Here is a 15,943-nt window from a genome sequence, read left to right on the forward strand (position 1 = left end):
TCGGACAAAATATTGTGAATATCACAAACTATATGGGTGTTTCATCAATGGTTGCTATGATATGAAAAACGTGATAGAAAAACTGGCCAGAGAAGGTCGGTTAGAAAGATACATCGCAGAAAGATCCGACAATTTGGGAAAAAAGAAGAAAGGTGATGAAGACAGGGGTTGACGAGATCGGGCACCACAAATTCCTGATAGGCACATCCACATGATAGTTGGAAGATTTGCAGGAGGAAGGGTAACCAAGTCTTCTCGCAAAAGACATCTAAAAGAAGTCTACCAAGTCGGTGAAGAATACGAAATTTTTAATTTATCCACAATCTCATTCACCAAATAAGACACTCAAGGAGTAAACCCTGACCATGACGATCTTGTTATGATTACAATGATACTTGCTAATGCAAACCTCCATAGAACTCTGGTAGATCAGGAGAGCTCGGACGACATATTATTCAAACCTACTTTTGACAAGCTCGAGTTAGAAGAGAAAGAGCTTATCCCGACAAGGAGACATGCCCATCCAACCTCTCGGCTTCATCACCTTGCATACCACTTTTGGTAGAGGTGTGAAGTCCAGAACTTTAAGTATATACTATATTGTGGTCGATGTGGCATCAGCCTACAGTATATTGATAGGTCGGACAACTTTGAACCGAATAGCTGCGGTCGTTTCCACTCCTCATCTCTGCATAAAATTTCCAACTTCAAAGGGAATCGCTACCATAAGAAGAGATCAGAGGTTGGCATGTAAATGTTATAATGAAAGCTTAAATCTACATGGAAGCATTAAGGGAAAAGAAGTCAACATCATTGAACTTGGAGGTGTCTGAGCACGAGAAGAATTACAACCACAACCTGGTAGAAAGACCGAGAGGTTTAAATCAGAGATCAAGTAGAGAAAACAACAAGCATAGGAGCTAACCCGGATAAAGAACTGAAATCAAATCTCGTTAATTTCTTACAACAAACTTCGATCTCTTTGCTTGGGATACACGTTGACCTCATGAGTCACAAGCTCATTGTCTACCCAAGCTTACGACTTGTTCAAAAAAAGCGATGAAAACTTGGTCTTGAAAGAGCACAAGTCAAGGAAGAGTAAGTGCAAGCTTTATTAGAGGCCAGATTCATAAGAGAGGTAAAATACCTTTTGGGGCTAGCTAATGTGGTACTCGTGAAAAAACTGAACGGAAAGTGGAGAATGTGTGTCGATTATACCGACCTGAATAAAGTCTATCCTAAAGACCCATACCCACTTCCCACCATTGATACCTTGGTAGATTCAGGTTCAGAGTATCGATACTTGTATTTTATGGACGCATACTCTTGGTGCAATCAAATTCCAATATACAAGTCGAACCAAAAGAAAACCTCCTTCATCACTCCAAATGCCAACTATTATTATGTGGTGATGCCTTTTGGATTAAAAAATGCTAGAGTCACCTATCAATGGCTAATGAATAAGGTGTTTTTATCCTACCTCGGTAAGTTACTGGAGGTCTACATTGATAACATGCTTGTCAAAACAAAGGAAGACACTAATCTCTTGTCCGACTTAGCTGAGGTATTGAACACAATAAAGAAACATGGGATGAGACTAAATTCTTTAAAGTGCATGTTTGCAGTGGAAGCCAGTAAGTTCTTAGGCTTCATGCTCACTCAAATGGGCATCGAAGCCAACTCGGACAAATGTAAAGCAATACTCAAGATTAAAATCCCGACTTATCTTAAGGAAGTCCAACAATTGAATGGAAGATTAGCAGCCTTATCCAGTTTCTTGGCGGAATCAGCCCTAAAGTCTCTACCCTTGTTCTTAATCCTGAAGAAAGGGTGCTAATTGGAATGGACTCGGGAATGTGAGCAAGCTTTTCAAGACTTCAAAAACTTCCTGAGTCAACCACCAATCCTCACCCAACCTATTCCAGGGGAAGAGCTCGTATTGTACTTAGCAGTTGCAAGTAGGGCCATAGCATCAGCTTTAGTCCGAGAAGATGAGAACGAACAATAACCAATTTATTTTGTTAGCAAGGCTCTACAGGGGGGTAGAACTAAACTATTAGAAAATAGAGAAGTTTGCATATGCCGTTGTGCTCACTTCAGAAGGCTTCGACCTTATTTTCAAACTCATACCATAAAAGTCTGAACTAATTAACCTATGAAGCATATCCTCCAAAAGACAGATAGTGCAGGTCGAATGCTACAATGAGCAATAGAGCTATCCAAATTTGACCTAAGGTATGAAACTCAATCAGCAATCAAATCCCAATATCTAGTCGACTTTGTGGCCAAGTACACCAAAATCTAGGGAAGTCCTACAACCTGGAATTTATATGTAAATGGATCATCCAATAAAGTTGGAAGTGGAGCAGAAGTCATTCTGAGAGTGAAAAAGAAACTCGTATAGAACTTTCATTGAGATTCGAGTTTTCGGCTTCTAATAATCAAATAGAGTACGAAGTATTACTTGCTGGTTTAAGGCTAGCTAAAGAGGTCGGGGAGGTAAGGTTGATCGTATTTAGCGATTCTCATGTAATAACCTCTCAAATAAATGGGATTTATCAGGCTAAAGATTCCAATATGAAGAAGTACTTGGAAGAAACATTGGAACAATTAGCTCAATTTCCTAAAGCAGAGGTCTGACAAATAGCTCGGGAATCAAATATCCAAGCTGACGTCCTCTCCAAGTTGGTCAACACCACGTCAGGGGACAATAATAAAAGCTTGATCCAAAAAAATTTTCACACACCATCAATGGCCAAAAAAGTTGACAAGTCGGACATAATGTCTATCTCCAATCTAGGTTTGGGTTGGATGACCCCCATTATCGAATACCTTAAATTTAATATCATCTCTAGAGAAGAAAGGGAAGCAAATAGGCTCATAAGGGAAGCACGAAAAACTACACCTTGGTTCACAATATTCTATCTAGAAGAGGAGTATCTACTCCTCTATTAAAGTGCGTTCTGATCTCCAAGATTAAAGAAGTCTTAGAGGAAGTCAACAACGGCATATGCGAAAACCACTTAAGAGCACCGTCACTAGCTAAGAAAGTGATATGAACTGGCTTCTTTTGGCTGACCTTCCAAAGAGAGACAGTTGACTTTGCAAAAAATGTCTCCCCTAGCAAAAGTATGCTAACTTCCATGTGGTACCTCCAGAAGAGCTCATTAGCATTACTTCACCTTGGCCATTTACAAAATAGGATTTAGACCTCCTCGATCCCTTTTCACAGACAACCGGGTAGGTAAAGTACCTCATAGTTGGAATTGATTATTTCACTAAGTGGATCAAGGCAGAACCTCTAGCAACCATCACAACTCAAAGAAGTCGAAAGTTTCTCTACAAGGACATTGTCACCCGGTTTGGAGTTCCGCACTCCATTACTACCGACAATGGAACTCAATTCACTGATTTAGCATTCAGAGGTTTGGTGGAAAGCCTCAAAATTAAGCACTAGTTCAGGTCGGTAGAATACTCCTAAACCAATGGATAAACAAAAGTTGCAAATAAAGTCGTACTGGCCAAGCTGAAGCACCAACTACAAGACGCAAAAGGAGCATAGGTTGACGAGCTCCCTCAAGTCTTGTAGGCATATCGGACAACCCCCTACTCAACATCTGGGGAATCTCCTTTCCGACTTGATTATGGCATAGAATCCATAATCTCCATAGAAGTCAATGAAGAATCCCCATGGGGTAGATTCTATGACAAAGTAGGAAACGTCCAAGCTCAAAAGGAAAAACTTGATCTTCTCCCAAAAATTCGAGAACAAGCTCAGATAAAAAAGGAAGCATTAAAATAAAGAATGACCTTAAGGTATAAGAAGAGAGTCATCAAAAGAAACTTGGCCACAAATGATCTTATACTAATCTGAAATGACATTAGAGCACAAAAGTCAGGCGAGGGAAAGTTGGTTGTGTAAACTTTGGGTAATTAATAAATAGTTAATCAATAAATTAATTTTTTATTTAAAAAATTAGGAAATTAAATTTGATAAGTTAGAAGGGTAGGCATAATTAAAATATGAATTTTGACATTAATTTTAAAGGTTGGGCCAAACAGACCGAACCGATTGGACCAGGCCCAAACCGGACTCGTGGCCCAATATATAAGCCTGAAGTTTAGCTCTTCTTCCGCCAAATCAAAAAGGAAACATGCTGAAACTTCATAAAAGGGAAGGGACAAGAGCTCAAACCCTAACCTCTCACTCAATCTTCCATAACTTTCAATCCGAAGCTCCGATTGACGAGCCGTTAGCGGTCATGTGTTTGTCTTGGAATCCTCTACAAAACCCATAGAAAAATTTGATAAGTACCTCACTATTTCTTTCTCAGCCACTCTATCCTAATTTCGAGTTTAATATTTTGATTTTGAGGGATTATGTGATTTTGGGTGTTTAGGATCAAATTAGCCTTGTGGACTTGTCGGGTCTTGTCCCAAATCTCCGTCGGTAAGGTGAGAAACCACTAGCTCTTGTAACTCATTTATGATTAGGAACCCTATTTTGATTCTTGTGGTATTTATGTGGAATTAGAGTGAGATATATGTTTTGGAAACAAATTTGGTGACGGTGACTAAAAAGCGAACCGTGGAGGCTAGATTTTCGTTCGGTGTGGATTCGAGGCTTTGTACACTTGAGGAGCGGAGATATTTGAGGTGCTTTGGCACTAGGGAGTAATCGGCCAAGGTATGATTTTGATTTTTCATAGATAACATGTAATGTTTTGTGAAAACTTAGGCTAGATGACTATAGGATAAGTTGTATGATATGAAAGTTTGAAGATTAGTGACTTGTTGTTAGAATTTGTTGATTGAGTAATTGAAATGTATGATGAATGATTGATGATAATCTGTGTTGAATAACGATGTTGATGAGAATGTGTGATGAATGATGATGATATTGAGTTTTGATGATGGGATTTGAAATGAATAATGATTATGTGTGGTTTGGGTTGAGAATGCTTAGAGGTATTAAGGAGAGTTATGTATTGATGATGAATAATATTTGTGAGAATTCGAGTTGTGATAGCTGTGAAATAATGGGATATGTATTGAGCACTGCCAGGTGTCCTGCGTACGTGGGGATTGGGCACTGCCCAGGTGTCCCACGTACGTGGAGGTCCTAATTTTGAAAGCTTACACGAGCACTTGCACGCGATGCGAGGAAGTATTGTTGTTTTCATGAATCGCATACGCAAGATGCCAGTTTTCACACTCCCGCATACGCAAGATGCCAGTTTTCACACTGTCGCATATGCGGGCACAATCTCGCGTACTTGGAACCCCTGTTTGGCAGAAATGTAATTTTTCAAAGTTTAACTAATCTTCTAGCTTTCCAAACCTCTGTAACCACTCTTTATGGTCCGATACCTAGTTTCTAAGCCTAGGAAAGAGAGTGAACCTATAGGGAATGTCAAGTGGCAGAGAATGGGATTATAGAGGATGGAGTTCTAACTGAGAAAATATATACGTGCTGGTTTTGAGGTGAATAAGAACTAAAAAGATGTTAGTTAATAGATAATGATGAAGTATTGATGAGATGTGTTTAATGATTAAGTTAACATGGATCATTGGAAAAGTGCGGAAATGTTATGAGCGCATAAATGAGGAATTATAATGATGTTAAAAATGAATTATTGGATGAGATACCTGGGTAGTAGTAAGGATTGTGGTTCATCCCGCTTGCTTCGAGCCAATGATTGAGATACCTGGGCAGTAACAAGGATTATGGTTCGCCCCGCTTGCTCCAGGTCATTGATTTGTGACGTTTGGGTAGTAGCAGCAGTAGTAGATTATTCCACTTGCTCCAGGTTGAGTCTTTAAACACCTGCCTGGGTAGTAGCAGCAGTAGTGGTTATTCCACTTGCCTGCACTGTTTGTCTGTGCAACTGAGATGCCCCTTGTCTGGTAGAGAAGTGACGAGGGCTGTTCCACTGATGTTTCAGAGGGCTGGAGGAAGTAGGATTCGAAGGTTTAAGTTAGGATTTGATTTATAAACTTGGAAACTTTAGATTATATACCCAAAATATGGTTTAGCTTATTCTTTAAGTTTAATTTTGAGTGTCGAAATTCTAGGATTGCCTCTGGTTTTTCCGGGACCTTATATATTATGTATGTGGGCACCATTACCATGCTGAGAACTCTCGATTCTCATGCCATACATATATTTGTGATTTTCAGATGCAGGATGTGATGCATCACATTGAGCATTTTGGAGACTCTTGGAAGCGAAGAACTATTTTGGGACTTGGTGTTTGTATTTTGTTTATATTTATATATGTAATAGATTTTCCACCTTGTATATTTTGTATTTTGTCCCTCCTAGAGGTATAATTTGGAGAAATACAAACTATGTAATACACACACACACACACACACACACACACACACACACACACACACACACACACACTATCCAGTCTTTGCTTCGCAAATCGAGTTTAGAGCTTGCTTATGTATCCATCTTTTGAGCCTCGGTTTATATACTTGTCTCTTTGGTTTTCTGTATAAGCCTTTTATCTAATTGCCTTTCGAGTGTGACATGTTTTTGGTCTTTTTTTATTGTCCTTTCTTCCAAGGCTCCTAGTTAAACTATTTTTCAAATATATCTATTTACATATTTTTATTTTAGTAGTCATAGCACCTCACCACCTTTGATTTACATCATAGGCATAAAGTTCTGTGTGGTAGAGTGTTACAGGCTGCAAACTGGAAAAGACCTTAGAAGATCACCAAAGTCTTAGGAAAAGGTTACTACAAAGTATCCGAGTTTAAGGAAAACAAGCTTCCGAGGTCATGGCATGCATATAAGATGAAGAGGTACTACAGTTAGAAGCGCACCTTGCTCCATAGTGTACTCTTTTTTCTGACTTTATGGTTTTTTTCGAGAAGGATTTTTTTTTTGGAGGGAATTTTAATGAGGCACCATAGCAAGGGCTAAGGGTTAATGATAAAGAAAACTCTTAGTAGCAAAGTAACTTATGTAAATCATTTTCTCATTAATGATAGTTTATTTTTCTACTAATTTTTTCACTAAAATGCACTAGTTTAAGCTAAAAAAACCGCAAAAATCATAGCCCAACCTAAGTAGTCGCCAAGTAAACGAACGAGATCCAAATTATCGTACACACGAGCACTTTTACTCGCTCTGTTCTGTGCACACGAACCATAGTGTGCATGGATACGCATACCATAAATTCTGGTTTGCTGCATAATCACAGAATTTAGATTTTTTTATCATTTTTCATTTGTTCATAACTTTCTCTACAAAATTTTCTTTTTCCTCATCCTTATATAGTTTTAAAGATCTTTCACATAGCTTTAATTTAAGACTAATTTTATTTGATTCCTAACTCCGAGCGTCGAGTTACAGCCCATCAATGTTGGCTAAAAAATAGGTTTTCACCAATTTCCACACAATTGCTCAATTTCACAAACTTTTTTTCCAAATCAATTCAAACTATACCAAAACCATTTACAAGCCTCATCTACTCTAAATTATCAATTTTCGATCAATTCAAGCCTAATCAAACCAATCATCCAATCAACCATTCATTTTCAACTATTTCACTCAACAATCCAAAACCAACACATTTCACATATTGAGTACCAAATTCAACATTACAACCAAATCACAAAACACACCAATTTATCTATTTTACACTTCATCAACTTATCCAGTAACGGCCTCTAGCCCAAGTTTCTCATCAATCATCAACATAATAAATAAATACCATTCATTTCTTAATATCACAATTAATCCCAATCATACATAGTTATATCCAATCTCAACAACATTAAATTCACAATTCTTAACAATTAACAACAACTAGCATTCACCTAACTAATCACAAGCACATGCAAATTCCATTCAATCCTATCTTAGGGCAATTAACCTAGGCATTCACATAACTTTACATAATGCCTACCCAAAACTTAAACATGTACCTCAATGTCGGCAGTTTTCAAACTCTTGAATCTCTTCCTCACCAATTTGAACCAAACTTCAACCCAAGCCTCCAAGCTTGATAAATTTTTCTCTAATTCAAAAGCTCAGCACCAATCCACACCAAAATTAATTCTAAACAAGCAACTAAACCATTTCACTCAAATCAACATAATCAATTTATCATTTATCTTAGGGTTCTTATTCAAAATTAGGGATAACAAGGGATTGGGCTTTCTTACCTTTTACCGCTCAACCTCAAGTTAAAATCTCACTTGAGATTGTACTTGAGCTTCCCCCAAAGCATCAAAATCATAATTTTTCAATACCCATATAACCAAAAATGCAAAATTGAATTTATTAATTATAATTTAACCGGATTTTACATATCATTGACTCATAATTAATTTATTAATTATAATTTAACCGGATTTTATATCTTACCCACCTAATTAGGAATTTTGCCCTCAAAATTTAATTACCTTTGAAGAGTTGTGGATAGTCTGCCCTCATATCCGACTCCAATTTCCAGGTATGCTCCTCTACTCCGGCTTGACTCCAAGCCACTTTTACTAATGAAACTTTCTTTTTGCACAGTTTTTTGTGCTGACATCATCAATTCTAATCGTAGTCACTTGAAAAGTCAGATTTATCTTCAGCTGAAACTATTCAGGGTCTATCATATAAGTTGCATCAAAAGTGTACTTCCAAAGTTGCAAAATATGGAATACATCATGCAGGTTTGAAAGATGAGGCGGCAAGGCCATCTAATACGCCATCAGCCCAATCCTCTTCAGAACTTGAAATGGATCAATATAATGGGAATTCAATTTCTTTGTTTTTATCGCTCTATCCACTTTCGTAGTCAGAGTAACCTTCAAGAATACGTGCTCACCCTTTTCAAATTCTAAAGGCTTTCGTCTTTGATCCACATAGTTTTTTTGACAACTTTAAGCGGTAAGAATTCTAGCTCGGATCCTCTTAATCTGTTTAGTCGTCCCATCCACTAAGTCAAGCCCCAATAAACTTGCCTCTCCAGTCCCATACCAACATAGTGGAGATTGATACTTTCTCCCATACAGAGCCTCATACGGAGCCATTCTGATGCTCGCATGGTAGCTGTTGTTGTATGCAAACTCCATTAGCGGCATATAATGATCCTAACTCATCGGTTGGTCCAGCACACAAGCTCTCAACATATCTTCCAAAGTTTGTATTGTCCTCTCCGATTGACCATCGGTTTGAAGATGATACGCCGTGCTTAGGCATAATTGAATCCTGAACGCTTTCTGAAAAACTCCCCAAAATCTTGAAATGAATTGGGGATCCCTATCCGACATTATGGTCATAGGCACACCAAGAAATCTTATAATCTCCTTAATATACAATCTTGCCAATTTCTCAAAAGAATAAGTTATACGGATAGGCAAGAAATGAGCAAACTTTTTCAACCGATCAACAATTGCCCACATCGCATCAAATCCTGCTCTAGTCCTTGGTAAACCCAACACAAAGTCCATGGCGATACCTTCCCACATTCATTATGGAATTTCAAGAGGTTACAAAATATCGGATGGCCTTTGGTGCTCAATCTTCACTTTCTGACACGTCAAACACTTAAACACGTGTTCTGCCACGTCATTCTTCATTCTGCGCCACTAGAACATTGCCTTCAAGTCGTGATACATCTTTGTTTTTCTAGGATGAATCGACAACATGCTCTTATGAGCTTTTATCAATACTTCCCGTCTCAAATCTCCCACATTTGGCACACAAATCCTCTCCTTGTATCTCCAAACTCCCTCTCTATCTTGGGGAATATCTCTTTGCTTATTTTGTTCAATAACTTGTAGCATTCTTTGCAACTCCTGGTCATCTTGCTGAGCCTTTCGAATCTCAGCCTTAAAGTTACTAGAGATATGCAGATGGTTCAAGCACATACTCCCAACCACTTTTCTAACACCCAAGTTTAAATCCACAAACTTACTCAACAACTCTTCTTCTTTAATCTTCATCCAAGCGATGGTTAGAGACTTTCTGCTCAATGCATCGACCACCACATTAGCTTTTTCCGGGTGATAATTCAGTTCAAAGTAATAATCCTTCAGCAGTTCCATCCACCTCCTTTGGTGCATATTTAGTTCTTTCTAATCAAAGAGGTATTTTAAGCTCTTATGATCAGAGAAGACTTGAAATTTCACTCTATACAGTAGTGTCTCCAATCCTTCAATGCAAACATAACCACAACAAGTTTCAGGTCGTGAGTCGGATAATTTACTTCGTGCGGCCTTAACTGTCGTGAAGCCTAAGCCACAACATTCCAGCATTGCATCAGCACACGCCCTAGACCTTGTAACAAAGCATCATAATAAACCTCAAATGGTTCGTGAGGTTCAGGCAACACAAGCACTGGCGCTGTAGTTAGCCTCTCCTTCAGAGTTTGAAAACTTTTCTCACATTCAGATGTCCACACAAACGGCACATCCTTACAAGTTAACTAAGTCATTGGCAATGCAATCTGCGAAACACCCTTAATGAATCTTCTGTAGTAACTGATGCATGTGCATCATGAGTAGTTTTTCTATATCATTTGATATAGAAAGTTAATGCATTATGCTCAATTATGAAGTGTTTTAGTACTTAATTTGAATACTACTTTGATTGCCTTAAGTTTATGAATTTTTGTAGGAAATAATAAAAATAGAAGCAACAAAAGCACTAATAGAGGAAGCACACTCCCAAGGAAGCAAGAGTTGGAAAAAGCCCAAGGAAGTTCAAAGAGAAATGTAACCCTGACCTCTCTATACTCCAACAAAAATAACTTGAGCTAGAGATGTCCAAATAAAGCGGTTTTAGTAGCATTAGAAAGTCAACTTCTAAAGCTTTTTAACAATATATAGTAGTTTATAGTGGATGATATATCTGAGGGTGCAAATTACCATTCTTTGTTGCACGATACTCTTGGCGTATTGTACGCTAAGACAATTACCCTCTCATATTCCAACAAGTATAACTTAAGTTATAGAGGTCCAAATGAAGCATTTTTAGCGACGTTAGGAAGTTAACATCCAAAACTTTCCAATGATAGATAATAGTTTATGGTGAACATTCATTTTGGGAAGTGTACACCTCCTAAGGACCTCAAATTGAGTTTTGTACACCACAACCTTGGCGTTTTGTATGCCAAATCATAGGCAACTCCCAGGGGCTTTAATCAAGCTCTAAATTAGCATCTTATACGCCTCACTTATGGAGTTTCATATGCCAAATGATGCACCCTCCAGGAAGCTCCATTTTAAGGACCGAAATGGCGCCTTAGATGCCATTCATTTTGGCGCCTCATACACCACAACAATGCACCTCCAAGCACTCAATTTTCCTCTCCATTTTGGCACCCCAAACGCCACTATTTTGGCATCTCATACGCCAAACCATGCAGGCAAGAAATGGTGCAAGAAGATGGCATTTTGTACGCCACTTTGTGAAGCATTTCTACTTAGCAATGCCTTCAACAATTCAAGGGGGTTTCAAGACAAGAAAATGGCATTTCATATGCCATATTTGGCACCTCAAACCCTGTCAAACAATGCCACCTTCTAGGACCAGACTTTGAGCTTCAATTTGGCTTCTAATGAGTACCTAAAATGCCAAACTTTGCACTCTCAAGCACATGAATTTTAAATCACATCTAATGTTCATAAAGCCCAACTAATCAAACACATAACCATCAACACAATAACTCCCAAGGCTCAAGATCCAAAAAACCTTTGTAAAAAAGACTTTTGGGAGGAAGGGTCTTCGGACTCTCTTCTTCTCTTCTCATTTCCTTTCACATTCTCATACCCATTTTATAATTCTTTGAGCTATTAGTAGCTAATCCTCTCTTCAAGGTTGTCAAACTCGCGAGTCTAGCTAAACTCGTGGAGTTGACCTAGACTCGACTCGTAGACTCGTACGAGTTTACCTGTTATACATTTTTTTAAAAAAATATATATATCATGTATAATATATATATTTACTCAGATATAGACATTCAAACCTAACAATTTCAACATGAAAACACATAATAAATTAACCTAATACTAAAATTACAAGTTACAACAAGTACTTTGGATCACACATTTAAATCTTTCACAAGTATCTATCTAGTTCAACATAAAACACACAATTACACAATCAAATGTTCATAAGACATAACCAAAACACAAAAGAAAACAACAAAGCAACAATTAAATTTCTAATAAACTCTAAAACTCAAATCCTCCAATATCTTCATCTTCCATGGCATCAACATCATCATCTTCACCATCTTCATCAGAAACATCATTTCTTTCAGCCTCAGGTTCAACACGGCCAACAAAATCATCATCATCATTCACATGTTCATCTTCTTCCTCTATTAAATTTTGTTGTGGATCCCCAATAAACTCATTCTCACCTCCCTCACCCATGTTGAATTCATTACTATTCATACCTGGAATAGCAAATTCATTACTATTTGGATCATCATTAGTATTATCATTCGTTGGCAAGTGAGAATGCTCAACACTTTCAGCAATATTTTCATTAACATCCTCAGTTGTCCACTCATCATCAGAATGCACTGCATCAAATTCAAGTTCTGGAGTTTTTCTAATTTACTTGCTCTTTAACTTCAAATTATACATCACATACACTAAATCACTCATTTTCTTTTGATGCAACCGATTTCTTCTCTTTGTATGAACCTACAAACATATAGTGCCAATAGTTAATAAAAATACAAAAATTAAAATTAAAATAAATAATGAATAGTTCTAAGGAAGTAAGGAATAAGGAATTACCATTTCAAATGCACTCTAAATACACTCACAACCAGATGAACTACAAGTTAAGCTTAGAACTCAGATAGCAAACTTCTTTAGTTCTGGACAACTATCTCTATAGAAGTCCACCACTCAGCAGGTAGCATGGTCTTCCTACTACTCTTTGCAGTTTCATTACCAAAGAGGCCTCTAGCATAATGAAAGTCAGGAAGCTGTAGACCAACCTTTTTCCTTTCTTCCTGGTTAGGAACCAGTTTTTTCAAACAACTATATAGACCAATCTTAATGTCAGCATCATCAACCATGAAATTTGGTTCATAGTGATAATGAGGATTAAGATAATACGCAGCTGCATGCAATGGTCTATGCAATTGACTTTCCCACCTTCCATCAATAATTTCCCATATAGGTTCATAACTAAAAATAACAATGCAAATGAATAAAAATAAGAAAATTAAATAAATAACTAAATATAAGAAGAAAACATGGTAACATAATACATTGATAATCAAATATTAAAGCTTTCAATTAGTCAAGACTCAAGATGATCTCTTTTTAACACAACCGAAGTTAGTCTTGATTGTTTCTTTGGCGTTTCTCATGCCTTCAAAGATGAAATCCATGGCTGGTTTTTCATCTGAATCAACCAAGCGAAGGACTGTAATGAGAGGAGCAGCAGCTTTGAGGCATATGACAATATTCTTCCATAGCCTACTATCCAAGGCCATGTTTTGGACTCTTATTCCTTCAGGCATTGATGCAACCTTAGTTGTCTTCCAATCAGCAGAAGTAAATATAGTCATCAACGGTCCTTTATTATCATGAAGACAAGTGAGAGTCAAATAGGCAGTGGCGAATCTTGTGGCACCTGGCCGAACCAAGTCCTTTCCCTTTGTAAAATTCCTCAACATGCTAATGAGCATACTCCGGGAGTAGATAAAAGTGGTGATTTTTCTTCCCTTTTTTATGGTTGTTTCATGCACCTTTAGCTTCTTTTCAAAATCCTCCAATATCAAATCTATGCAGTGTGCAGCACATGGTGTCCAGTACAAACTTTTTCTAGTCTCCATCATTCTTTCTCTAGCAGCCTTATAATTAGCAGCATTATCTGTAACAATTTGGACTACATTCTCTTCACCAACAAATTCTACGGCATCTTCTAGCATTTTGACAACTTTATTCGTTGTTTTCGAGATGTCAGAAGTGTCCAATGAATAAAGAAAAACTGTTCCTTTAAGGCTGTTCACCAAGAAATTACAAATACTACGCCTTTTTTTATCAGTCCATCCATCCGACATGATTGAACAACCAGTTCTCTTCCACTCTGCTTTAAATTCAGTAAGCATTTCATCAACATTGTTCACTGCTTTTTTTAATTGGGTTTCTCTTAACTCATGGTAAGAAGGGGTTTGTAGCCAATTCCATATCTCCCAACCATCTCACAAAACTTTAAAAATTCGGAATTCTTAATAACATTGAAAGGAATAGCACTTGTATAGAAAAATATGGCACATTGTTGATCACATTGTTCCTTTAGATCCTTCTTCATCATTTGATTTATTGTTGATTGAACTTGAGCCCCTTTTCCTTTTGTGACAAAGTTGCGAATATCTTTCCCCTTTTGTTGAGAATTGTCCTTCTCCTTTTCTGTTTGTTCAGGATAATCCTCATCATCACCGAATCTTCTCTTCTTCAATGATGCTTCTTTAGCTTCCACACAGACTTTCAACATCACAGCCTTCACTTCTTCAGGTACTGAAGCACAAGGCTCTGAATCCTCTTTAGTACCGGCAAGATGATGCTTGAATCTATAAATCCCTCCGCTTATAGTCTTTGAGCAATAATTATAATTCACTTTTTTACCATTGCCTTGAACATCAATCCCATGTTTCCATCCTATATCACTTCTATTTTCAGTTGCATTTTTCCTCCTAGAAACAGCAGGTGTAGGTCTAGGAATTCTAGGAAGCGAAGACCCTGTCCCTGAACCAACATTCTCAGACATTTTGTATTTTTATCCCTAAAAATCAGCAACCCAAACAACAAATTCAGATTCAGATTATCCACTAACTAAATTCAGATTCAGATTATCTACTAACTAAATTCATAACTAACACTAGTTTCAGCTACAATTACAACAATAATGTTCAAAAGATGAAAAATTTTCAGCATCATAAGACTTAATCAATAATCATCACTCCAAATGCAGTACAGCAAGCAATACTTTTGTGATTCGGAATAATATACCACCCAGTTAACCCAAAAGTCCATTCTCATTATCATATGAACCCCCTTTGAGGTCATCAATATGATCAAGCATAAACAAATTAAAACAATGGCAACCAGTCAACCACCAATACTCCAATACTCACTTTATCACACAACAGATACATTTTCATTTAAACTAACAATTCAGACTTCAGACTTTCAATTAAACAAACATAGTAAGTCAGTAACACTAACTAACAATTCAGACTTCAGAGTTTCAGTCAGATATTTTAGAGTTTTAATTCAGACTTCAGAGTTTCAATTCAGACTTCAGAGTTTTAATTAAGATATTTTAGAATTTCAATTCAGACTTCAGAGTTTCAATTCAGACTTCAGAATTTCAGTAAACTAAACATAACTACATAACAGAAGCAGAAAACAAAAGAAAAAAAATATATAAGCACTATCCACACATTTTAACCATGATTGAAGCATGAAGCATGAAGTACATATTACAGAAGCAGGCAAGCAGCATCAGTTTTTTTCACACATTAATTTTTTTTCAACAGATCAAACGCAGATCAGGGCCTTAATAAATTTGCACAATTGAATAATTGCAACCAAAATTGTTAGCATTTGAATTAGTTTAATAAAATTACCTTGGAGATGGGCAGACTTTATCACTTGAAGCAGATCGGCAGTGCTTCAGTGAAGAAAAACAGAACAAGGCCGACGAGGGCAGAACAGGGGAGGGGAGGCAAACGGCGTGGTGGTGGGCTCTGGCGCTGTGCGACTCTGCTTGGTGGTGGCTTGGTGGGCTCTACGAGACTGTGACTCTGCGTGGTGGTCCTTCACTGGGCTCTGCGACGCTGTGTGGGTGAGCGGTGGGGGATGAGGGATGAGGCGAGGGGAGGTGAGAAGGCGAGGGATCCGTCTGGACTCTGGCGTCCGGCCTCTGCGTGCCGGCGCAGACAACGCCGCCGTT

At 37.7% G+C, this 15,943-nt stretch overlaps 1 protein-coding gene across 1 annotated transcript; it reads right to left on the minus strand.

Annotated features, from left to right (window-relative positions):
• Positions 1-13,289: 13,289 nt before the first annotated feature.
• Positions 13,290-14,048, minus strand: LOC130956934 (uncharacterized). The gene has a single exon (XM_057883863.1). It carries the CDS (start codon positions 14,046-14,048, stop codon positions 13,290-13,292), a length of 759 nt encoding a protein of 252 aa, XP_057739846.1.
• Positions 14,049-15,943: the final 1,895 nt, after the last annotated feature.

This window comes from Arachis stenosperma, chromosome 10, assembly GCF_014773155.1.
Source record: "Arachis stenosperma cultivar V10309 chromosome 10, arast.V10309.gnm1.PFL2, whole genome shotgun sequence".
NCBI classification, from domain to species: domain Eukaryota; kingdom Viridiplantae; phylum Streptophyta; class Magnoliopsida; order Fabales; family Fabaceae; genus Arachis; species Arachis stenosperma.

What these genes read in the sequence shown, in the direction of transcription:
- LOC130956934 (XM_057883863.1), bottom strand. Translation starts at nt 14,048, where the DNA reads ATGTCGGATGGATGGACTGATAAAAAAAGGCGTAGTATTTGTAATTTC.